This window comes from Danio rerio, chromosome 5, assembly GCF_052040795.2.
Source record: "Danio rerio strain M-AB ecotype USA chromosome 5, GRCz13ab, whole genome shotgun sequence".
Taxonomy (NCBI): Eukaryota; Metazoa; Chordata; class Actinopteri; order Cypriniformes; family Danionidae; genus Danio; species Danio rerio.
The window spans coordinates 38,965,001-38,990,135 of NC_141025.1; the positions used below are offsets into that span (position 1 = coordinate 38,965,001).

Here is a 25,135-nt window from a genome sequence, read left to right on the forward strand (position 1 = left end):
AAAAGTGTATTCTGACATGCCCTGAAAGCGATTGCGCCCTGCTCTTTGCGCATGGACCGTTAAAATAGAGCCCTATGATTTCTACCAGGGTGAGATGTAACATTATAAAATAAGAATTATAACTTAAAATGGTTTTATTTCTCAAAAGCTTTTTATACAACGCTAAACTTTTAGGGTAATTGGTGAAAATGAATAAATGTGCATTGAATAGAAATTGGACACATTTAAATGTGATTTTCTCTTTTTTTATTAAAAAATATCTACAACAGTGAATTAAGAATGAAATGGTATTTCAAATAACCAAACAATATATGCTACTAACATTACAACATTACAAGAAAGATTTTGACACACTAGAGTGAATTTGGGTAATCTGGGACATTGGGTAATCAACAGAACTTTTATTATAAATTTAGCATTGACCTAATGTGCGTGAAATCACATGACTTAATTGTGGGCTTTCACAGAAGGGGGAGGGGGTATGGGAAGGTGACAAGAATGACAAGATCCGTGGCATAGGACTCTGACTAGATTAATGTTGAGAACATAAACCTAAATACAGAACATAAAGTCATAAATAAGACAATGTTCCCAATTGTTGTCAAATTATGTTTGTGAACTATTCAAGTAACAAAATTTGTATTAAAGTGTTAAAATGTTTTAAATTATTAAATGTTTTTATTTCAGATTATCAAACTCAGGCAGATTTTTTTTTGACACAAAAATACTAATAGGTGTGGCATGGCTCTTTTTGGTATAATGTGTGCATTATGCTGTCTTAAGTGGTTAGAAAACATCCTAGGGACTTCAGAAAATGCTAGTATGTTGTTCTAATTAGTTAGACATTGAAAAAGAGAGCTGAAGTCAAAATTGCATAATATGTTTCAGATTACACAAATTCAACCTACCTTTATGTATTTATTTATTTATTTTAGAATGATTAATATGCGTATATCGAGCAAGTGCCTGCTGAGAGGGGCACCTCAGCCAATCAGGACAGAGGAGCAGTGGCTCTAGCCACCGGGCCACCCCTCTGTGCACGGCCCTGCTTCTATCCCATTTTAGCCTACAGTGAAACGCTATTCTGTATAATTCAGTTAAAGACAACAGAGGGCGCCACACCGTTGCTGCTCGCACCACTTGCATCCTAATAGAAGATGGTAGTTTCGTAGTTCGGCCTTTACTGTAGTATTACTACTAAAACAATACTATAAAATTAATTCTGAGTCTGACAGTAGTATTAGTAAAAAATATCTGTAAATGATTCTAAACTATTGCATCCTTAACTCAAAGGAAACGTTTGATTTCTTTGGACATTGTAGGCGCCACAGGGGCTGGACTGAAAATGGGAAAGCATCTGAAAAAGCAGTTAAATGTTGCGGGGTGTGTGCGACCCTCGGCATTTTCCCATTGTTTAAAGAACTCATCTGCGGCACAGGAACTCCACAACGCACCCGCCCACAGCATCCTACTACTCGTGTTCTTCAATTGCTCATTACCAGAGTCATTTGTTTCTGCTGTTCTCCTCCTTGTGTTCGGTGAGTGTGCTCGCGCCACAGGTGGGCTCTGCTGTCTACACCTGTGCGTGTGTGTGAGTGTGTGTGCAGGAATGACATGCGATGCCCGTGAAGCATCAGTGAAGCGGAGCGCGCGCCTCTGCACAGCGACAGCCTGACCTTTAGCTGGACTGGAGCCTGTTGTGCCTTTGAAATTGGATCAGAAAACTTACAGGTAAGACAAATGACTCTTAAAGGCGTCTTGCATTCTTTCCAGCTTATCGTTGATACTTATGTTTTGCATGCTTCCTTCATTTGACGAAGGCATCCATCCGTTGCCGCCGTTTTGGCGTATTTTAGGACATGTATCTACTGAATTAATTTAATGCAACCTCTAAACTTTTGTGAGGTATTAATTACACAACGATTTATTTCCTCATAAATGAAAAAATTATATATATCAGGCCCGTAGCCAGGGGGTTGGGGTGGTTCGAAAGACCCACCCCCCACTGACAAAGTCCAGAATATGGCCCCTAAACTCATTTGTCCCTTGTTTGACAGTATGCCATCATAAATTGTAAAAATAACTCACAGAAGAAGGCTTTAAGACCAATTAAATGTTTAATTGTTCAAATTTACAAATTCTGACTGAGGAAATGAGCTGACCAGTGTGTTATTTACCTACAAGCTAATTTTTAATATTTTTTAGTTTGAACAAATTTCTAAAATAATTTTAATGTTGCATAATAATAAATTTGGATTTTAAAAATATACCTTTTTTCATGCTACTTTATTAATTTTTTATGTAAAATTCTAATCTCAACATTATTTATACAATTGTAATAACTTACAGTTTAAAATCACCTTTCTGAATAAACACTTTGTGGTAAAATAGTATGGTAAGTACATTGACACAATTGTAGGAAATATTTTTGTTGCTTTGAAACGTGTGGTTATGATCACCATTCGACAAGCTAGTCCAGCAAATATTACTGCTTAATATGTTACTAAAATGCAGTATTTGAACCTCATAATTTAATAGAAATTGAGGAGAATAACTGCAAAAAGCTCCACTTTTTCAGAAAAAAGAGCCACCCCTTTCCATAGGCTGGCTGTGGGCCTACATTTTATTACAAATCCAATCAATTTACTGTTATTGTTAACAAGGCTATGTAAAAAGAAAAAAGAATATCAGTTATATTTGTACTGTATTTGTGATATATTTGTATTTCATAACTTAAAGGGATAGTTCACTCAAAAATAATAGTTATGTCATCTTTTAGTCACTCCTCATTTGTCACAAACCTGGGGTGCGTTTCCCAAACAACGACAGAACTCGCGGTTGAACTATCATTAGGATGCATCATTTGGGAAAAGAACGATGTGGTGACGAGTGTTTCCCAAAACCAGGAGTTTCTCTATCGCAGATCTATTGTTTGTTCATTAGTTATAACGTAAAACGTCCATAATGATGCTCTAAACGAGGTGGAGTAACAACTTCTTCAGAGCAGAACCCCACCACAAGTTCTTTGTGCAAATTTTATTGTTTTACACGCACATGTATTTAAAAAAAACAATATTAGTTTTGGTAAAAACATGCACTCGCTTTCCGTATTAATTGAAATATGTGTAAATAGCACATATAGGGCCTGTGTTTCCATTAAAAATATTATTGAGAACATTATATGTTCTATTCTAAAATATAAAATCCCTTACAAAAGAGATATTCTAATATCATTTATAAATCATTTAAATAAATAAATAATGAGGCTATTTATTAAGAAAGGAAATTTAATATTTATTATTTATTAGGAAATGAAACTAATTATACTTTAATAATAATATTATTAATATTAATGATGTTGATGATAATGATGATTATTATTATAGGTTATTGTTTATTTATTTAAGTATTTATTTATTTGAAAAGTCTACTTTTACAATTTGAAAACATTTTACACCTAAGAGAGATGACTTTAATGCTTTTAAGATGCTTTTTTTTTATAATTCCAAGTTTAAATGTTAGAATGTTTTAAATGAATAGGGCATAGAGGGGGTAACTGGGAATAGAACACAGCCCGGAACTATATTTCCTAACTACTGCATTTGCGAATGTTTGTTAGACAATTGATTTGGGAAACACCAAATAAACGAACTGTGTTTTTAACGACAAAATTTGCGACCTTAGTTGGCCAACAATGGTTTTTGAAAACGCACGCGTGTTTGAGATATTTTTTTTTTTTGACTACAAAAGATATTTAGAAAAATGTTGGAAACTGGTAGCCATTGACTTCTATTATATTTGTGTTTCCGGTCCCACTTTATTTTGAGGGGCCTTAACTATTATGCGCTAACACTGAAATGAATCATTTGTTACAATGTAATTATTATGTAAATACATGTTTTCACATTGGGCTTATTATTGTTTAAATACCTGCATGTAATCACATCTGTAAATAGTTTCTGTAATTAAATGTGTAATTACACTGTTGACCGTCCTTTAACCCAGCAGAAGTGTTCTGCAATACATTATGAATACAGAAAGTAACTGTATTTAATTTTTGAAGCAAGTACATAGTAGTTAAGGCCACCTAATAAAAAATGTCAATGGTTACTGGTTTCCAAATACCTTCTTTTGTGTTAAACTGAATAAGGAAAACTCATAAAGTGTTCAAAATACTTGAGTCAGTAAATGATGAGTACATTTTCATTTTTAACTATCCCTTTAAGGCATTTTAAAATTTTTTTAGGGATTGATATTCCAATCATTAATTTGTTTAAATATTACATAACATCGTATTGCAAACATTTTTGATAACAGTTTTACCAGCAAGGCATCAGAAACAAAGCCATCAATGTATTTCCAATAAAACAATCAATAAATCATTAAAAAAGTTTTTTTTTTTAAATATTGAACTGCCATGCATGAAATTAGGTCATTAAAGGTAACTAAATGTCTGTAAAAAAAGTTACATCTCAGTGAGTTTGAAAATTTGACCTCTGTTCCTTTGTTGTTTGTTGCCCAAACTGAGCTTCAGTGATTACATTACACTATATGTATATATATTACACTATTACATTACACTATATGATTACATTATATGTGTCTTCTTCTTTATCTGGTTTCTGTCTTGTTTCTATTTCCATCAGAGCTAATGATGTTTCAATTAACATCAGCTTTGATTTGTTCTCAAATTACTCGATAGCTTGACGGATGGGGACAATGGAAACGGTAGGTATGGCAGTTGCTTGTGCCATTTACCAGATGTTTTATGACTTCTATCCCATTAACCACTGAAAGCATCTCTGAAAGTGAGCTCTCATCTTGTATGTTTCCCCAAGTGAAACATAAAACAGGATTAATTCTGACTGTTTGAAATCTTCTCAATGTGATGCAAGGAATTGCACAGTTGTTGAGCAAGTTCACTCCAGTGCTAAATTGGTGACAACTCCAGAGCAGCTGTTTGCCTAATAACAAAAGTAGAGCTCTACTTCATGAGAGAGAGAGAGAGAGATAAAGAGAGGTGGGGGGTCTTATATAAGAAAAATAAATACATGTCATGACTAAACGGGGAGGATGATCTTAATGGTGGTCTCCAAAATAAAAGTAATTTACTGTATTTACATTTACAGCACCTTTTATCCTGCTGTATGTGTATTTATAGATTTTTTTGTATATCTTTACTGAAATATATACAGTAATTTTCACAGTGTAACTTTAAAATATAGTAACATGCTGCATAACTGTCCTTTAGTAAAATACAGTTCATATTACAGTTAAATTATGTGTAATTTACAAAACTTGTATACAGTGTTTGTATATTTATAACCAGAGGAGAGTGGTGAGTCACTGGCATTTTGGGGGTCGTGCTAAAAACTTTGGGAACCCTTGCATTAGAATATAGTAGGTGATGGTAGTGTTAAAGGTTTAGTTCACCCCAAAGTTAAAATTAACTCATGATTTACGTGCTGTATACACTAATGCATTTTTTTATATAATGCATAAGTTTTGTTTTCACCTGGTATTCACTTTACTTAAGCTCCTTCTACCAGGGAAAATGGAACTTTTTGAAACTCAAGACTGTCTGTGTTTGGAAATGCTGTTGTTGCATTTACCCAAATACTCTCTGATTTGTCTTCTGGACTAATGCTTATAATTCCCTGACTCATCAAGCCTTTTTTATATGACCATTAAACAAGCGGTAGATGGCAAGCATGGATGCCAGCAGAATATGCACATGCCCATTGAGCGTGGATGGTTAAGTATCATGCATTTTAGACTATATAGAGATTGGAGATAAATCGTAGACTTACTGGAACATTAAAGCTGCAAGCAGCGTTTAAAGGGACCTCGCACCCAAGCTCACCGCCACTCTGTCGCCTTAGGATGACAGAGAACAGTAGACAATGATAATTTAAGCTGATATACAGTTGAAGTCAGAATTATTAGCCCCCCCCCCCCCCCCTGATTTTTTTCTTCTTTTTAAAATATTTCCCAAATGATGTTTAACAGAGCAAGGAAATGTTCACAGTTTGTCTGATAATATTTTTTCTTCTGTAAAAAGTCTTATTTGTTTTATTTTGGCTAGAGTAAAAGCAGTTTCTAATTTTTTCAAATCCATTTTATGGACAAAATTATTAGCCCCTTTAAGGTATATATTTTTCTATAGTCTACAGAACAAACCATCATTATACAATGACTTGCCTAATTACCCTAACCTGCCTAGTTAACCTTTAACCTAGTTAAGCCTTTAAATGTCACTTTAAGCTGTATAGAAGTGTCTTGAAAAATATCTAGCAAAATAGTATTTACTGTCATCATGGAAAAGTTATTAGAAATGAGTTAATAAAACTATTATGTTTAGAAATGTGTTAAAAAAAATCTACTCTCCGTTAAACAGAAATTTGGGGAAAAAATTAACAGGGGGATAATAATTTAGGGGGACTATTAATTCTGAATTTAACTATATATAAAAACCTGAGAAAATCCTAGATTTATGGCAAACTTCCTTCTGTCAGCAGGTGGCGCTATAACGGTGACTCAATATTGGCAGGTAGATGTCTTTTAGGAGAAGAATCTCATCTGACCTGGAAATTTTCAGGCAGATCAGACATTGAATTTTAAGAACTTTCTCCTCTATGGCGATACACTGAATTTTTTCAGTCAACAGACACGCCCTTGGCGAAAACTCTAGATCTTCACAATTTACCACCACAAAGTCCTTTAGATTAAACTACTGAAACACTGATTTGATCTAATATAATTTGTAGGAGTTTGTTACTTTATAAAACATGTTGTTTCCTGTTGCCAGCTACAACTGTTTCCTGTAGCGCTGTAACTGTAACTTGATATTATATAAGTAAACATTTTCAGGTCAGGACTCTTATCAAGCATGTGGACGTTGAGGCAGATTGCACAATGCATGCCTGAGTTATAACAACTTCCTGTTTTGTGGTGAAGCATCAAAAATTGTAAGGCCGCCACGAACACGGAATTTGACGCAAACTCTAGCTCTTTGCAATTTAACATTGCCAAGGCCTTTAGATGACAATACCCAATTTTGGTATTAATCTGAAAAAAATCCATAGGAGAAGTTCGTTAAAGTACAACCCTGCTGAAAAATCCAGCTTAAACCAGCCTAGGCTGGTTGGCTGGTTTTAGCTGGTCAACCAGGCTGGTTTTAGAGGGGTTTTGGCCACTTCCAGGCTGGTTTCCAGCCATTTCCAACCTGGTCTTAGCTGGTCAGGCTGGGAGATGACCAGCTAAAACCAGCTTGACCAGCCTAGCCAAGCTGGGAGTCCAGCCAAAACCAGCTATGTCCAGCTTAAACCAGGCTGGTCAAGCTGGTTTTAGCTGGATTTGGCTGGTCATTTTCCAGCCTGACCAGCTAAGACCAGGCTGGAAATGGCTGGAAACCAGCCTAGAAATGGCCAAAATCCCTCTAAAACCAGGCTGGTCAACCAGCTAAAACCAGCCAACCAGCCTAGGCTGGTTTAAGCTGGATATTTCGGCAGGGAATGGTCAAAAATGGCAAAAACGGCTCATTTTTTTGTAAAGAAAGTTAAAAATATCCGACTTAGAGCATCCCTAGAGCAATGTGAGGCACGTTTCATACTTCTGAACTTCTGAAAACCGAAGAAATGTAACATTTGCTGACAAATGTTTTAAACCTTAGAAGATCAAAGTTAATTTATTCATATAACTCCAGATGGATTCAGCCAAAAGGAGAATTTCATATACACCTGTGATGCATTGAGGGTGAGTAAATTATCAGGTGATTTTCAGTTTTAGGGTGGAGTAATGACTCTTTAATCCTGCTCGTTTTCATTATTAGAGAAAGCATGTTTCGCAGCGCTCTTTAATGGAATGTAGCACTTTTGCAACTCTTGCTTCAGAGTGTCTCTGTTCCAGTCGGGACTACGAAATGATCAAGGATCACGTCTTTATTCCCAAATCTAAAACGATAACAGTCTGCGTTTGCAACAGGGTGGGGTGCAGTTGGCTCCATTAAGCATTTGTAGAATTTTATTCTAATCAAAAATCAAGAATAAATTTAACATTGTTCTAGTTAACTGGGGTGTAACAAGTGAAGGGAGAGTAAACGATTTTTGAGTGAACTATCCCTTTAAATGGGCTTTGTCATACATTCAATTTCCTTTTGCTTAGTCCCTTTAATAATCAGGGGTCACACAGCAGAACGAACCGCCAACTTATCAAGCATATGTTTTTTCGCTGCAGATGCCCTTACAGCTGCAACCCAGTACTGGGAAACACCCATACACACTTATTCACACTCATACACTATGGCCAATTTAGTTTCTCCTATTCACCTATAGCGCATGTGTTTGGACTGTGGGGGAAACCGTAGCACCCGCAGAAAACCAACTGACCCTGCTGATGCTCGAACCAGTGATCTTTTTGCTGTGAGGCGACAGTGCTAACCACTGAGCCATCATGCCTTCTGTATTTCTCAATGTTTTATTAAAATTTAGGCTGAAACAACTTTAGCATGTATCTTTGGATATAGTAAGAGGACCAACATATTTGTATTTTATTCAATAAAGGAGCATAAACATCCTCCAGAAAGTGTAGCGCTATAAAAAATCAGCTTAAAGTCACAGAACATTGCACTCCCTTACATCATTTCTTCTGTGTGGTCTTGTGGTTAGTTAAAATGTTGACAGGCCCCAAGCTTAGCTAGCATTTTGTTCAGTGTGTATTTTACCCTCTTAAACCTATTCACAAATTTAGTGAACATACAGATGCCAGATCTGCTCAGAAATGCTTTCAGTGTGTTTTATGTGTGCCACTTGGTCAGTACAGGATGTTTGTGCTTGTGTACTCTTATACGCGCATGTTTACTCATAAGTGAAAGACCTATTGTTGAAGATGAGAGGGGGCAAAAAACAAACTGTGGTGAACCTTCAGCACACAAACTGTTTGTTTATGTGCGAGTTTGAGAGGATTTTGAGCCTGTAGGGGGTTGGCATGAGTTTGTTTTTATCATGTGTTCATCACCGGATTAATTATGTACTAGATGTGTGTGGGTGTGTTTATGCGTGTTTGTTGTCTGCTTCCATGGTTACCATGTCCATCATTGCTCTGGGTCCGCTATGTCTGATGCCATGAATAATTCATCCGACCCTTCAGCTGGCAATATGCAGGAACAGCTCATTGCTGTCCATGAGTAGATGGTGTTTAAATTTGAATAGGAGATTATGAAAGTGTACGCCCATTGCATCTGTATTGTACTGTAAGTGACACGCTGGATTGATTAAAATCTCATCTTCCCGTCTCTCTCTCTCTCTCTCTCTGCCTGCCACAAGAGCTATAAATATGATTAATGATATCATACATCAGGTCTCCTCTACATAGGCCAACTGTTTCCAGTTGTGGTTTGAATAAATGTAGACAGACATCAAAATCTAGCACAAAAAATCAGACGTATTTTCTTTTTCTTTTAGAATACAGCCAAGAGAAAAGAATATGTGATCCTTAAACCATGTTTTTTTTATTCCTTATTTTGCATTGTTTCTGCTTTACTGAATGTTCGCATGGCTCAATTATAAGGCACTGGGAATCAAAGATGTGTGTATGTAATATACACTTTATTAGGTACACCTGATAACCACTTGCTTGCATGGTTCGGGACTTGTAGAGCTGCGCATCGATGGATTGCTCTTCAGTGTTTGGACTCTCATCAGCGAATATTAAACCACACTGAACTGAGCTTAAACTCTGAAAACTGAACTACGCTGTTTCAGTTCACTACAATCTTCTATGTGAAGCTGGTTTGACACAATTTACATTGTAAAATCGCTATAGATATAAAGATGAATTGAATTGAATTAAACAACCTGTTAGACAACAGGTTAAACAACCTATGCAGAAAAGCATCTTTGAACGCACAACATGTCGAACCTTGAGATGGATGGGCTACAGCAGCAGATGGGCTACAGCAGCAGTGCCCCTCTTATCTTGTGAGAGTGCCACTCAACAGCTCTCCACTGTCATTAGAAAAGATGAGGAAACAAAGAAAGCAAGATTTTCTCAAAAAAAATATTTTAAGTTTTGCATCCTGCAGCACACTAAACACGGTTAAGAGGGAAGTACGTTAATTTCTCTTCCCTACTCAAAAAGTTTTTTAATCACCCCTGTCCTATTCTAGGGTTTTCTCTTTCTGCTCTCAGCCTTCTCCATGATCACTATTGAGAGAAGCGCTGTAATGAAATTAAATAACAAACATTTTAAAAACACAATCGATAATCTCTGCTTCTAGCCAAACTGCTGCTAACTGAAATGTCACAGTGCAGCTGTAAACAGAACTGTGTGCCCAAAGTATTGTAGCCATTGTAAAAGACTAGCTTTTCAAAAGTCTTCATTGTTTAGTGTTTTTCACATCATCTGTTTGTCATTTAAATAGAGAAAAAGAAAAAAGCTAAGAAAAGGGATCAAATAGGCTTTTGCTGGAGAACGGCGTTTATTCATCTGACAGCTATTTGCTGATCATTTGATACAAATGTGCCTGCGTGCAGTGTGAGGGAAAAAAAGGGAGGGACTGAAGAGGGAGTGAGAGAGAGGAGGAAAAAATGTTTTGGGCTCGAATCATGTGACGTATGTTTTGGCCATTTTAGTAGCCTGCAGTCATGTTTGCATGTAGTGTCAGTGTTCAGGAGATTAGACCATTTTTCCTGGCTGTCTTTCACTGTTTATTTGCTCCTTTATCACTCAAGTCTGCAAAAGCTAAAACATGCAACCCTTTTTTTTTTTTCCTTACTTGTAGTAGGATGACTCAGCCCTGTTGTTTTTCTGTGTGCAGAGGGAAAGAGAAGGATGGCAGCTGGTGGAAACAGAAACTCTGAGAGATTCTCTGAAGATAGGAAAAAAAGGGAGAGTCTGAAAGAGACTTTGAATGTAAAACATGAACGCATGATAACAGAGAAGGGAGAAAGAAAGAAAGAAAGAAGTGTTTTATTTGTGACGTTTTAAAGTGGTCTTTGATTAATCACCAGTGGGTGGGGCTTTGGGTGTGGGAGATTGTCATCAAATTTTTCTCTGTGTGGACTTCTAGAGCAACAGAGAAGAGAAGGAATACAGAGAGAGAGAGAGGGGAAGAGCTGTATTAGTGTGCAGGAGTGGACCGTGAGCATGTTTAAATATGGATGTACGTGTGCTTCAAAAGGTGACCAGATAGAAAACTTTGTAGTGTGCATGTGAAAAGATGCACATACAGACTCGTCAGACACACCCTTAAGATTATTAGTGCAGAACAGGAGCAAGGGATTCCCCTCGAGAGAGAGAAAGAGAGAGCGAGAGGAAAAAGGAAAGAAGGATGAAGTACCGCCGCAGGGTAAGACTTCTTGTTTTAATTACATCTGTCTATGTGGGTGTGTCATGTACGTCTGCATTTCTGCATTTAAATTGTGACGCTTTAGTTTTGTAAAGGTGAAAACCAACGTCCCGCGTTTGTGTTTTTGGTTACGTGGTGGGTTACACAAGTTCTTCTGATTGTTTGAGTGAGTACAGAGGTTTTGTTGCTGTTTTACTGCTCATTTATGCACAGCATGTCATGCGTAGAGCTGGTGACAGATCTAATTCTTGAGGCCAGTCTGCCTATCTAAGTGTCCTAGCTTGAGATCATTCATATGAACTGCAGAGCAAAGAACAGCCCTTATAAGGAAGAGCTAGAGACTTATAAACTTAAAAGCCAAGAGAAACGGCTCAGCGCCAGATTATACAGCAAAGCTGTGCTACACCACCCTCAGGGATACAGTACCCACATTCTCAGCTGTAGGAATGGGTTAGCAACGCTACTGCTTTTGAAATACAATGCAGAGCAATCAAACTTCTCGGTTTTTGATTAGCAGTGTGTAAGACAGATCCTTATAGTTTGAGTCATTCAACATTGCATTGGTAGTGTAAATGTTAACCCCTAATGCACCTAGAAAAACAGCAAAAGAGCATTTTCTCAATCAGTCAATCTTTGTTTCCTAAACAGTGTTATACAGTGCTGCTCGGCATATATAAGTACATCCTTCACTAATCTATCTTTTAAATTCATCAATAGGAAGCTATACAATATTATATTTGTGCATATACATTAGATCAGTCAGTACTAAAGCCAAATCTGGAGCTAATCTAACAAAATAACGTATGATAGCGGTTAAAAAAAAACTAGTACACCCACATTTAATTGATATAAAAAATATTCAATACAAATTTAAAAAAAGAGTAAAAATCAAGAAAAGCAAAAAAAAAAAGAAAAATTTAGTTGAAATTTTGTAGGTTGTAATTTTTTTTCAATATTTTGCTTGAATTAATTTGTATTCTCTTTCAATTTCTAAATATGTTTAGTGACTAATATTATTTTAGTAAATATATATGTTTAATAAATCTATTTTGTTTAAACGCACCAAAATACATATTGACTGAGTAATGGAAACAAATATTCATTTTCAAAATGGGATGTACTCAACTATGCTGAGCACTGTATGTGACTTCGGTACTGGTGTGCAAAATTTTCCAATGAATCTTAGTCTGAGGTGTAATTTCTGTTGCTGTTGCTTCTGTTTCTTATCTTTGTTAAGGTCCTGGTGGCTTGGTTTTCTTGTTTTATGAGTGTTAAAGCAGATGTACTGTATCATGCTTTGCTCAATCTTATTTTATCTTGAGTATCTATAGAGTAGATCTGCATCCATCTTTTCTCCAAAAAGTCTTTAATTTATAATACTTTTAAAACACAGTTGCAGCTTTTCAAGTCTCTCTCTCTCTCTCTCTTTAAAAAAAAAAAAAAAAAACTGAATGTGTTATCTTCTGAATCAACAGGTCACAAGTGCGCCACCTTCCACTTAGCAACTGACCACATCTTGTGAAATCACTGTCATTTAATACAGGGCAGCAACAGCAGTGTGATCAGTCTAGGTGGGTTCCTGGAGTGAAGGATTACACCATTGAGTTTAGTCAGCCTGATGGAAATGTGACTATTTTACATTTTGTCAGTTTAGTGGCTAATTCGTCCGAATTCATAAAAAATGTATGCTTTTTAAATGGAAGCGTCACGCATGGCACCAAACCATCATTGGAAGATAAGCAAATCATACTAAATTGACAAATGAGATCATATGAATTCTTACAAATTAGCCACTAAATCTAAATTTTATGAACTGGAGTGAGATAGCATTGGATTAGAACATTCAGCGCATCATTGATCAGCTGCTAAATTCAAATCTGCCCTTCCGCAAGGCAAAACAAGCAGAACTAAACATTTGTGATTACTTTAATGTATGTAATTTATTGTAAGCTAATGAAATGATTTGTTGTAAATCCAGCAACTCTGGTCTCTCCACAGCAGTGCATAGAGCTGTGGCATGTCAAAAACCAGAAGTGTTGCGATGGAAATATAAAAATTATGCTTTTTAAATAACTCACGAAGGGGAACAAAGATCATAGAACACACAAGACATGTCACTCGTATACTTTTGAATGGGGAAAAGTGTAACTGTCCTGATGGCGATTGGAGCCCCGCATTCTTGTACAGGAGCCAATTAGCGATCGCTAAATGGCGAATAAAGCCCGCCTTCTATTACAGAAGCCAATGAGCAATCACTATAGAATGACAACTCTCTGAGGGAGGGCTCGGAGCAGACGTAAGTTTCTGCAGATTTTGTGTGACGCAAACATTTAGAAATGAGACTAAATACACAGTCGTTGTTTTATTTTATTGGCAATTCGTAATATGTAATGTAACCGAAAGCTTGGCAAGTAGTTTTGGAAAATTCGATGTTTCCCTATTCAAATAGAATGCCCAAGTATACTGCCAGATAGGCATTTTAAAGATGGCCGCCAAGTGAAGTGACTTGCCTTAATGAAACTTTTAGGGGAATCAGCTGAAGTATTTAAATCTTATGTTTAAAAGGGTTTAATTAACTATGGCTGAACAAGATTGGCTTTCCTTCACATCCAAAAAGAGCTAGCCGGCGGCTAGCTCTCTGCAACTCTCACATGGTCGCCCACTGAAGCCAAACATGGCTGCGCTTGGTCAGTAACTGGATGGGAGACCACATGGGAAAGCTAGGTTGCTGGCAGAAGTGGTGTTAGTGAGACCAGCAGGGGGCGCTCAACCTGCGGTCTGTGTGGGTATTGACGCTCCAACATACTAATGGGGACTCTATACTGCTCTGTGAGCGCCGTCTTTCGGATAAGATGTTAAACCAAGGTTTTGACTCTCGGTCACCATTAAAAATCCCATGATGTTCTTCGAAAAAGGAGTTTATTCCTGGCAACCTGGCCAAATTTGCCCACTCGCCTCTGTCCATCATGGTTTCCCAACCATCCCCATATTATAATTGGCTTCATTACTCTGTCTCCTCTTTACCAATCAGATGGTAGGTGGTGTGCGGTCTGCCGCAATATGGCTGCCGTCGTGTCATTCAGGTGGATAAGGAGATTCCCTCCAATGTGTTAAGCGCTTTGATGCAGATGATTACATGCATACAGATTTACAATGGCGATCTGGAGTAAAATATATTCATTCATGTAACAACTAAAGTTGATATGAATTTTAATCAACTATTAGTGGAAAAAAAGATTTTCATTTTCACTGAAGAGAAATCTCTTTAAAGGGCACTTATGATTAAAAACAGGTTTTGAAAGCTGTTTGAAACATGTATCCATAGTAACGCATATAATCAAATAAACAAGACAGGAAGTGCGCAAAGCGACTGGGATTAAAAGATCTGTTGAGCTCGCTGTGATCATCAATCATCATCAAATGTGATCAAGAATGAGTTTACAAGTTTAAAACGTTTTGAAAACAGTGCATGTTTATAATGAATTACAGCAATTTTACCATCTTTATCACCACAGCCACGTGTCATTACAATTATAAAAGAGGACGCTTCAATCTCGGTTTGTGGACGTTGAATAAGGTTTATTTTGTACTTCAACATAACGGATATCCATACAGCAGTGGACATTAATGTGTATCCTGTCACATTAGCCATACAAAAACAGTGGAAAGTTAAATTAATGCGCTGTCTGTGTTTGTGTTCTCGCTGTGTGTGTGTGTGTGCAAGAACTTTGTAACAACATTATGTGTGACTCATCGTTGCAGAAAGGCTTGAATTAACTCTACAACAAATACATTAAATTGTCGTTGGGAAAGTTCTTACCGTAGTATTTCTCACAAATGTTATGTGAGATCTGCTTGCTTCATGTCTGTCACTGTGCTGTTTATCTGATGCAGCCAATGCGGAAATTGAGGCACACTCTGACAGGCACGTGGGATCAGTGGGCAGGGAGAACTAGCATTAAAGGCATAGCAACAAAAACAGCTACAATGTGTTCAGAGCAGAAAATTCATTATTCTAAAAGGTATAATAAATAATCTGATTAGTGTTTTGAGCTGAAACTTCCACACATTCTGGAAACAGAAAAAGACTTCTCTTAAATCTTGAAAAAGGAGTAAAATAGATTACTCTTAATGGTGAACCATAACATTGCTTTTATAGCCAAATCTTTTATTTTTTATTCAACTTCAAATTATTATTTACTATTCAAAACTAAAAAAAAAAACACTAGACAGTTTAAACATCTAATTATATGACAAATAACACATATAATAAACCACATCAATAAAGAATGACCTTCAGGTTAATTAGTCTATTTGTCTGATAAAATTGACATTTTTAACAAAGAGAGCTTTACTCTGAGTACAAAATTTAATTTGGAGAAAAGTGGTCACACGAGACACATTTTAGCTGTAAACACCAGGTGTAAAAAGTGATGTGTCTCAGCTGACCACTTGTGCTTGAATCACTCGGGATTGGTGTTAAAATCAGGTGCAAACAGGCTGACTCTACGGGGCCATGAGATCATGAACTTGCAGATCCCTCTATCCTTTTTTTGTACAACTAAACTTGAGATGAGTCTGTGTCTAAACAGGGCCTGAGATAAACAGAAGGGCAAAAATGATCCTGAGATATGCTGAACTTTTAGACCTCATCCCAGCATGAACACAGAATGCATGTAGTGTAAGCTTAAAGATTGTGGTCTGTGGTGTCTTAAGAAGTGTATTTATCATTGCTTGATGTAGTTTTTTTTAATCTCATTTAAATAATCAAATCACTGACACCCCTCAGCTCTTTGTATGTGATCAAAAAGTTCCTTCATATGGATAGCTTGTAATCTCTGCATATATGAAGTCTGTATTTGTGATGTTGATAGGGTTTTCAAAACATCCTGTAACTGCTGTAGATAATTCTTTGTTTAAGGAAAATCTGCTCGAAAGCCCTAGAGCTATTTGAGCAATGCTGACATTTATCTTTGCAGCAGTTTATACTGAACACACTTTTAACCCTGCAGGCTTAAACTCCAGCAGATTGAAATCTGTCATTATCATCTAGTGCAGCCTTTTTTTCATATATACCAAATATATACTATATATCAGCATTGTATTTTTTGCACTATTTTTTGCACTGTATTTTTTTGCACTTTTTTGCACTACTCCCATCAGGGAAAAGATATAAAGCAATTAAGACTCGCACAAACAGGCTAAAGAGCAGCTTCTTCCCCAGAGCTGTAGCCTGTGCCACGCCTCCTCTCTGTACACATTAACAATCACCCCCCCCTCCCTCACTCCCTACCTTTCTGATGTTCTGCTGCTAATGCACAAAGACACTTTATGGATATTCATGTTTGCACTCATTTGCCATAATGTAAATACTGTGACTATTACATTTAGTATATTTTTATCTTACATCTTATATTTTTAGTATTATGTCTATTGTTGGTTTTTATGTGACTTATTACATTTAGTATACTTTATCTTGCCTCTTATATTTTAGTATTATGTCTATTGTTTGTTTTTCTCTCTTTTTATGTTGCTGCTGGTCTCTGTGAGTTACCAAACAAATTTCGTTGTACAACTACAATGACAATAAAGTTCTTTACTTTACTTTGTGTGCATTATCAGTGGTATTCAGTTCTTCAGAAGAGCTTCAGTTTAAGAACTATTTGCTGGTTTAATGATTGAGTGGCAACAGAGTTAAGGATCCAAATGCAGATTTATTTGAATTTGAGAGTAGTCAGACAGGCAAGGTTAGTACAGGAGAACGGTCACTTGTTTATCAGTTTAGAGTGACATAAAACGTTAATCTGGATCATAGTTAATGCTAAAAGTCAACAGTCTAGAGCTGTGTCCCAAACAACACACTATGAAACCAATTATTATATGCACTATATTGTTGTAACTTTAAGTTGTCTTCCAGTGCGTAATTAAAGTTATGACAGTTGTGTGCATGAAATACGTATATTCTTATCCATTTTTATTCTTATCCATTTTTATTACCAAGTTGGTAACCTTTTAATTAAGAACAGACTACTGCCTCAATTGCTACAAAAAATGACACATTAGTGCTAATATATGCAAAATTGGACATAGCTAAGATGTACAATGTAAGGTCATTGCTTGTTTGGTCATTAAGAATTTAAGCAATCAAATTTGGCCGTCTGACTGAACAATTAAAGTGGCTAATAGAATACTTTAAGTCCAACTTTGAACAGGCTGTTCTGGGTACAGTCAGAAACTCCAGTCACTTTTTGCCACTTCATTTGATACTGTATAAAAATGGCCTTTAAATGAAATAAATCTCTGTTCACGATTCCTAAACAAGCTCCCAAGTTTTATACAAAAGCATTCCAAACTTGGCTTCAGTCGAACTAATAAATATTCAGTCTGTCACACTGACTCAAGCACGTTGTTAACAACACTCAAGGTCAGAAACTATAGTCAAAACTGCCAATAACGTTATCTTTAAAAAAATGCTGTAAGAAGGTACGATTTCATATTTTTTTATCTATTGGATTATACGCTCACCGGCCACCTTATTAGGTACACCTTGCTAGTACCTGGTTCTACACTCTTTTGCCTTCAGAACTGCCTTAATCCTTCATGGCATAGATTCAACAAGGTACTAGAAATATTCCACAGAGATTATGATCCATATTGACATAATAGCATTACGCACTTGCTGCAGATTTGTCAGCTGCACATCCATGATGCAAATCTCCCATTCCACCATATTCAAAAGGTGCCCTATTGGATTGAGTTCTGGTGACTGTGGAGGCCACTTGAGTACATTGAACTTGTTGTCATGGTCAAGAAACCAGTCTGTGATGATTCGCTCTTGTGGCCATCATAAGATGGGTACGCTGTGGTCATAAAGGGTTGGACATGGTCAGCAACAATACTCAGGTAGGCTGTGGTGTCCCAAGAAAATATCCCCCACACCATTACACCCCCACCACCAGCCTGAACTGCTGATACAAGGCAGGATAACTCCATACTTTCATGTTGTTGACGCGAAATTCTGACCCTACCATCCGAATGTCGCAGCAGAAATTGTGAATCGATAGATCAAGCAACATTTTTTGTAATCTTCTATATTTCTATTTTTAATCACCTATTCTTAGCTGACAGAAGAGGCACTCGGTGTGGTCATCTGCTGCTGTAGGCCATCCTCAAGGTTGGACGTGCTGTGCATTTAGAGATGCTCTTCTGCGTACATCAATTGTAATTGAGTGGTTATTTGAGTTACCTCTCTATCAGCTTAAATCAGTCTATCCATTTTCCTCTGATTTCTGGCATCAACAATGCATTTGTGCCCACAGAAAGTGTCTGAACTGCAGGATACCGTCTTGACCATGTCTACATGCTTAAATTCATTAGGTTGCTGCCATGTGATTAGCTGATTAGACATTTGCGTTAACAAGCAGTTGGACAAGTGTACCTAATAAAGTGACCGGTGAGTGTATAAGCTGTTACAAAAGGTCAAAAGGTAGTGCAGTCAGAAAAGTGCAGTATCTAAAGAATACATTTAGATCCTCTCAAAGAAACCTTTAACAAAAACAAGTTATTAAGTTGTCAATGAAGAGGATGTTAATTTAATTTGGTTGATATAAAAAGCTTGGCCAATTCAAAAAATGGAGTACAGCAAACAGGTTTAACACAATGAGAAGATGAATGCATTGGGACATTATGTGCAGGAGTGTGATTTCATGTTTGAACGCCTGCATTCTAGTGTAAAAACAAAACGCACACACACAGGGCTGAGAGAACAATGGATAAAGAATGGCAGTGGGAAGGATTTGAAAGTGCAGGTGTCCAGGGAGAGAGGTATCTGGTGGGTCACTAAAACCTTGTTAGTCATTTTAGTGGACCCTTATCGCTCATCCATTGGAAAAGAATCTGTAGAACAACAGTGGAGCAAAGCCAAGGAAAGGGAACATCCACTCACACACACACACACACACACCGCAGATTATTGTTCTAACATGAGCTTCCACAGGTGACCTTCCTCTCTCTCTATTAAAAACACACCACACACACATATGCTCTCTCTTTTTGAACTCACTCCAAAGACACACTTCCTCAAGCACTTAAAGTCTTGTCAGATTTTCCACTGGATTCACATGCAGAGGTACCAGCACTAACTCACAAAAACAGACAACTGTGTTTGTGTGTCAGGAACTGAAGCCAAACTGTTTAAAGAAACCCCTTTCTAGGAGAGCTTGTACTTGCATGAGTGTTTGGTGTTTGTCTTTTGTTGACCTTTGACTTGTTGCTGTGTTTATTTGTGCTGTTTTAGTCAATTGGTTGTATTTTTTAAGAGAGATGCAAGAGTTTTTTGAAGGTGTAGAAAAAAAAAGAGCTAACAAATTACCCAGATCATTTCCTAAACAAACACAGAAGTGGCAATGATGCGTAAAATTGTGCGGAAATCCACGGAACTTTCCTCAGAACTGCTGTTAGCTGCAGATTCCCCGCAGACTTGGTTATAAGTCTACAAATACTTGCTTTCAGTTCCTGTTCTGTGGCTTTAATGTGTGTAAATGTGTGAATCGGAGTTCTCTCTGTGTGTTTTTTTTTCCCACTTTCTGTCTTTGTCTCTCTCTACAGGAGGTTGGTGTAGAGGGTGGTGTACGGTTAATGATGGAGAGCGCTCAGTCGGCCAGAGACCGGGTCGGTGTTCAAGATTTCTTGCTCTTGGAGAACCACAACAGTGAAGCCGCTTTCATTGAAAACCTGCGCCGGCGGTACAGAGAGGGCCTCATTTATGTAAGATGCATACACAAACATTAATATTGTTTTATATGATAAAATAAAAATAATTAACTCTATATTTATTTATTATTATTTTAAAAAGTTGAACATTTTAAGCACATTGATATAATATTATTTAGTAACTGCCCTACATGTTTGAAGCTATTTTTAGCATGTGGGATTTTTATACATTTTATTTCCTCTCTTCAAAATGTTACTTTTCTTTGCCCTGAAATTGACCCCTCAGTCAACATTAGCCATTGTGAACACTTAGCTGGATTAAAAATAAACCTTTATTTTACAAATTATTATTATTATTATTATTATTTTACCTTGTGTTAATCAAATACCACATAAAGTATCCAGCTGCACAACTCTTTTTTTAACACTGATAAAAATAATAAAAAATGTTTCTTAAACATGACTGTTTATTCATACATTCATTCATTTTCCTTCAACTTTACGTTTATCAAGGGTTTCTACAGAGCAATGAACCACTAATTATTCTAGCTTATATATTATGCAGCAAATGCCCTTCCAGCCGCAACCCAGTATTGGGAAATTGACTGTTTGAAATTGGATTTCTGGAGGATGGTTGGACCGTGAAGTCTTATGAAATGGCTGCTGAAAATGCAGCCTTGTCATTGGAGAAAATAACATTTTAAAATGCAAAACAGTAATTTTATACTATAATATTTCCAATATACAGTGCTCAGCAAATACACTCATGTCGTCGATCCCAGCTGTAAATGCAACAAAAAAATTGCTTGACCAAATAATAACTTGGAAAAGTGGAAGAAGGTAGATTTCGTTTGTTAAACTGCATCCTAATCATCACAAATACTGCAGAAGACCTATTACCAACATTATTGAGCAGGTCTGGGGTATGATGAAGGAGGAGGCACTGAAGATAAAGCCAAAGAATCTTGATGAACTCTGGGAGTCCTGCAAGAAAGCTTTCTTTGCCATTCCAGATGACTTTATTAATCAGTTATTTGAGTCATTGCAGAGATGTATGGATGCAGTCCTCCAAGCTCATAGGAGTCAAATATAATATTAATTCTTTTCCCTCTGCACCATGACTTCATATTCTATACTGTACATTATTTCTTTTAAGAGACAAGACATTTTTTTTCTATTTTTAAATGTGTTATCTTTCTATTTCTAAAGATGTTTGGTGACTAAAATACTGTCTGTTTAATACATATGCTATGTTTAAATGCACTAAAATATATTACATTTTCACTGAGAAATGGGTAAAAATATTCATTTTGGGATGTTCTGATTTATGCGGAGCACTGTAACTGTTTTACTTATTAATATATATATATATTTTTACAGTTTTTAAATGGTTAATGTTATTCATTTTAATACAGCCTAGGTAAATGTATCATATAAAGCTCCATAAACTCCAAAAAAAAAAAAGTTTACTTTGTAATTTTCTACTTTTATTTAACTTTCATTCTGTCTTTCCTCCTCAATCTATCTCTATCTCTATAAGACATATATTGGGTCGGTGCTGGTGTCGGTGAATCCTTACAAGGAGTTGGAGATTTACTCTAAACAGAACATGGAGCGCCACAGAGGAGTGAACTTCTATGAGATCTCACCTCACATGTGAGTGTTAAGTGTGTGTGTGTGTGTGTATGTGTGTGTGTGTGTGGTCGTGAGAATCCCTGAGAACATTCCGCCAATTCTCCTATTATGACTCACTTTCCTGGAGATTCCGGAGATTGGACTGTTCAACTTTCCACTTCCACACACATTCACACCCTCACCATTAAAAAAACATGAAATCCATGCTCACACACAAGCTATTCCAAACTGTTTGGCAGAGTTAAAAAAAAATATATATTATTATTAGTATATTATATATTTTTGTATATTAGTATATTATTTAGTATATTATAGCGTATTAGTATATTATTACACGTTTTGTAAATTCACATTCTGCTGCTAGTGCTAATATTCTCTTAAACTTAAGAAGAATTACCTTTAGCATGTAAAAGTGCATTTACAGATTCTTTTCTCATCAATGTACATAAAATTTGTCCAACCAGACTATGTACTCTAAATCAAGCATACTTTTCACTCTTTAACAGTGGGAGTTATTGAAAAATATTTCAGTAGAAAACATGTAAGAAGATGAAATAGAAGTTTGCTTATCAAATCATTTCAAGCAGTTTATAAAATGTAAAATTTCCTCACAATAAGTTTTTACCCACATGCTACTGTAACAATCTTAATGCATAATTGAGTCCGTATTTAAAACCTTGTGTGTTTTCAGTGATATTATCTTTATCTGTGTGACTTTAGCTTTGCCCTTGCGGATAATTCCTACCGTGCGCTGCGGACTGAGAGAAGAGATCAGTGTATTTTGATTTCGGGAGAGAGTGGCGCTGGAAAGACTGAGGCGTCCAAAAAAATCCTTCAGTACTACACACACATCTGTCCCACTCGTAACAACACACACACTATCAGAGAGAGACTGCTGCAGTCCAACCCAGTTCTGGAGGTAATTGCACACACAAACACTGCAAGCCACATACACTAAACAGGGAAAATCAGTGTGAGAGTTCAATCCAGTGAAATGGGTGCGCAAATTTCTGCCGGTGATTGATTGACACAATCTCAGAATAAAGGATACAACATATAATTTTCTGTATGAATGATACAGCCTTCCAAGAACAGCACAAGTTAGGTTGCAGATGAGCAAACTGGTTCAAGATTTGCAATTTGGACATTAAGAAAAAACATTTCTGAATTTTTTTGGAAATGCTTTTCCACTAAGCAGTATAGTGCAAATTGGCACAGTGCGGTTCTCTTCCATTTTGCTTGGCTCAATTTTTATTTCAACTGCAGATTAATACTATTTAAAGTGGATTGGATTATCGCTTTAGTTGCGCCGCCTATACATTTGCATTCTGGGTCACTGCATCCAGCTGGATCAAGAGAATGTTCATATTCTGGATCTTTTCAACTGACCACGGTGTTGCCGTTTCAGGTGTCTTTTTCTTAAGTGATAGAAATTTTTGTACAAACCAACAGAACAGCAGTGACTGCTGCTGACTACTTAATTATAATCAGTTTGGTGTTTAGGGTCACAAATCCGATGACACTAAACCATGGTCACACTGCACTTTTTGCCCCATAGACTTCCATTCATATGCGTGTGAGTTCAAGCTTGGTGAACTCTGACCTGCGAAATCGCATCATGTCATTGCGTGAGACCAATAGAACATCAAAACCTCAAGTTTTGTACAGAAATGTTGAATATGAAGCAATCACTTTTTTTTAACTTCTAATGATCTTATTTGATCCAGCACTTTTTCACAGCGCTGTACAAGAGAATTTTGCAAGCTCAAGCTGCAGCTTAATAGTGATCGCCAATCAGAAGTGTGTATACATCACGCTTTGGTAATGACTTGCTTTGATCCTCACCTGAGGTTGTACTAAAAAAGCACAGTAAATCAGTAAACGGTAAATTAGTAAATCAGATTTTGTGACACATTTAAATATTCTTCCCATCTAAATTAAGAGTCTATAAAGGAAACTATCACAAATGTAAATTCACCACTTGAATAACACATTTTTATCTTGTTTTTGTTTTAAAATTGTATCTTTAGTAAATCTTGACAGTTTTTTTTAATCACAAAAAAGGTTTTGCATTGGCACAAGCTGTTAGTAAATGTGTACACAGCATGCTAAATGTCTCTATCGTTCTGTCACAACAGGCTTTTGGGAATGCTAAAACTCTCCGGAATGACAACTCCAGTCGCTTCGGAAAATACATGGACATTCAGTTTGACTATAAGGTAAATGGACGTCTTACCTTACAGTCCGCAACCCTTTACTGAAATCAGACCTAAATCTGTTCATCTTGATTTGACATCACTTTGGCTGCAGTGTGTTCATAAAAGGGAAGGTTGTTTATCTGTTGTGCACTGGTAATATGGCTGTGTTTCTATCATTTTCAGGGGGCTCCAATTGGAGGTCACATTCTCAACTACTTATTGGAGAAATCCCGTGTGGCCCATCAGAACCATGGTGAGAGAAACTTTCACATCTTCTATCAGCTGCTGGAGGGAGGAGAGGACCTGCTTTTGAAAAGACTTGGTTTGGACAAAACCAACCCACAGCATTATCATTACCTCATTAAGGTGTGTTCATGTGAAGTGTATTTATGGCTCTGTATACACCTTAAGAGGAATTTCCATCAATCTGATTACTCATGTAAGCTATGATGCTAAATACAACACCAGTGGTCACTTGCTTATACATGCTGATGGTGGTGTGCATTTAAAAGCATCCTTTATAGCAAATGGAGATGTTAATGCGTCTCGACAGAACTTGTGATTAGGCATGGCCGGTATAAGATTTTAACTGTATGATAATCTTGGATAAAAATATTGAGGTATTGCGATTACTGCTCCAAAATATGTTCTTTTTAAATATCTGGGTAAAAAACAAGACCTTTTTCACGATTTAAACACATTGGCTGCATCCAAAATTGCATACTTCATACTATATAGTACACTAAAAACAGTATGTGAGTCGAGTAGCATGTCCGAATTCATAAAGCTCAAAAAACAGTATGCAAGAAGTACCTGGATGACCTACTACCTCCAGCGAGATTCTGAAGAGCGCATTCAATGGACTCTTTGCTATCCCATGAAATATCACAAGAGAATTCATGAATGGGAGTGAATTGGGTATGTCACATGATGATGACAAAATGGCATCCGTAGTACATCTGAGCTCCATTCATACTACTCACATTCATACTGTATATAGATAGTTATAGTTATAGTTTTGTATCGGTCATGTAGTAAATTCAAATTCAAATGCAGTACCTACTGAGTAGTAGGGGATTTCGGATGCAGTCACTGTGTTTTATTGTAAGAAACATTTATAATATTTGGAGAAGTAAACATGTCAGGCTGAATAATTCAAAGGAATTACTGACTTCTGCTGTCTTTGGTAGTTTCGAAAACACTGATATCTTTACAATTTAAAACGGCTTCTTAGAAGTTTTTT

At 36.6% G+C, this 25,135-nt stretch overlaps 1 protein-coding gene across 5 annotated transcripts in view; it reads left to right on the forward strand.

The window, feature by feature from the left end:
* The first annotated feature begins 1,360 nt into the window (after positions 1-1,360).
* myo1ca (myosin Ic, paralog a) overlaps positions 1,361-25,135 on the forward strand; it is a 43,805-nt gene continuing 20,030 nt past the window's right edge. Inside the window, exons 1-7 of one of the 5 annotated variants that reach the window (XM_087252594.2) lie at positions 1,474-1,731; positions 4,703-4,728; positions 19,955-20,113; positions 21,600-21,715; positions 22,415-22,613; positions 23,833-23,913; positions 24,076-24,258. In XM_087252594.2, the coding sequence (XP_087108720.1) occupies positions 4,711-4,728; positions 19,955-20,113; positions 21,600-21,715; positions 22,415-22,613; positions 23,833-23,913; positions 24,076-24,258 (756 nt within the window). In that variant the 5' untranslated portion in view covers positions 1,474-1,731; positions 4,703-4,710. 5 annotated transcript variants of the gene reach the window in all.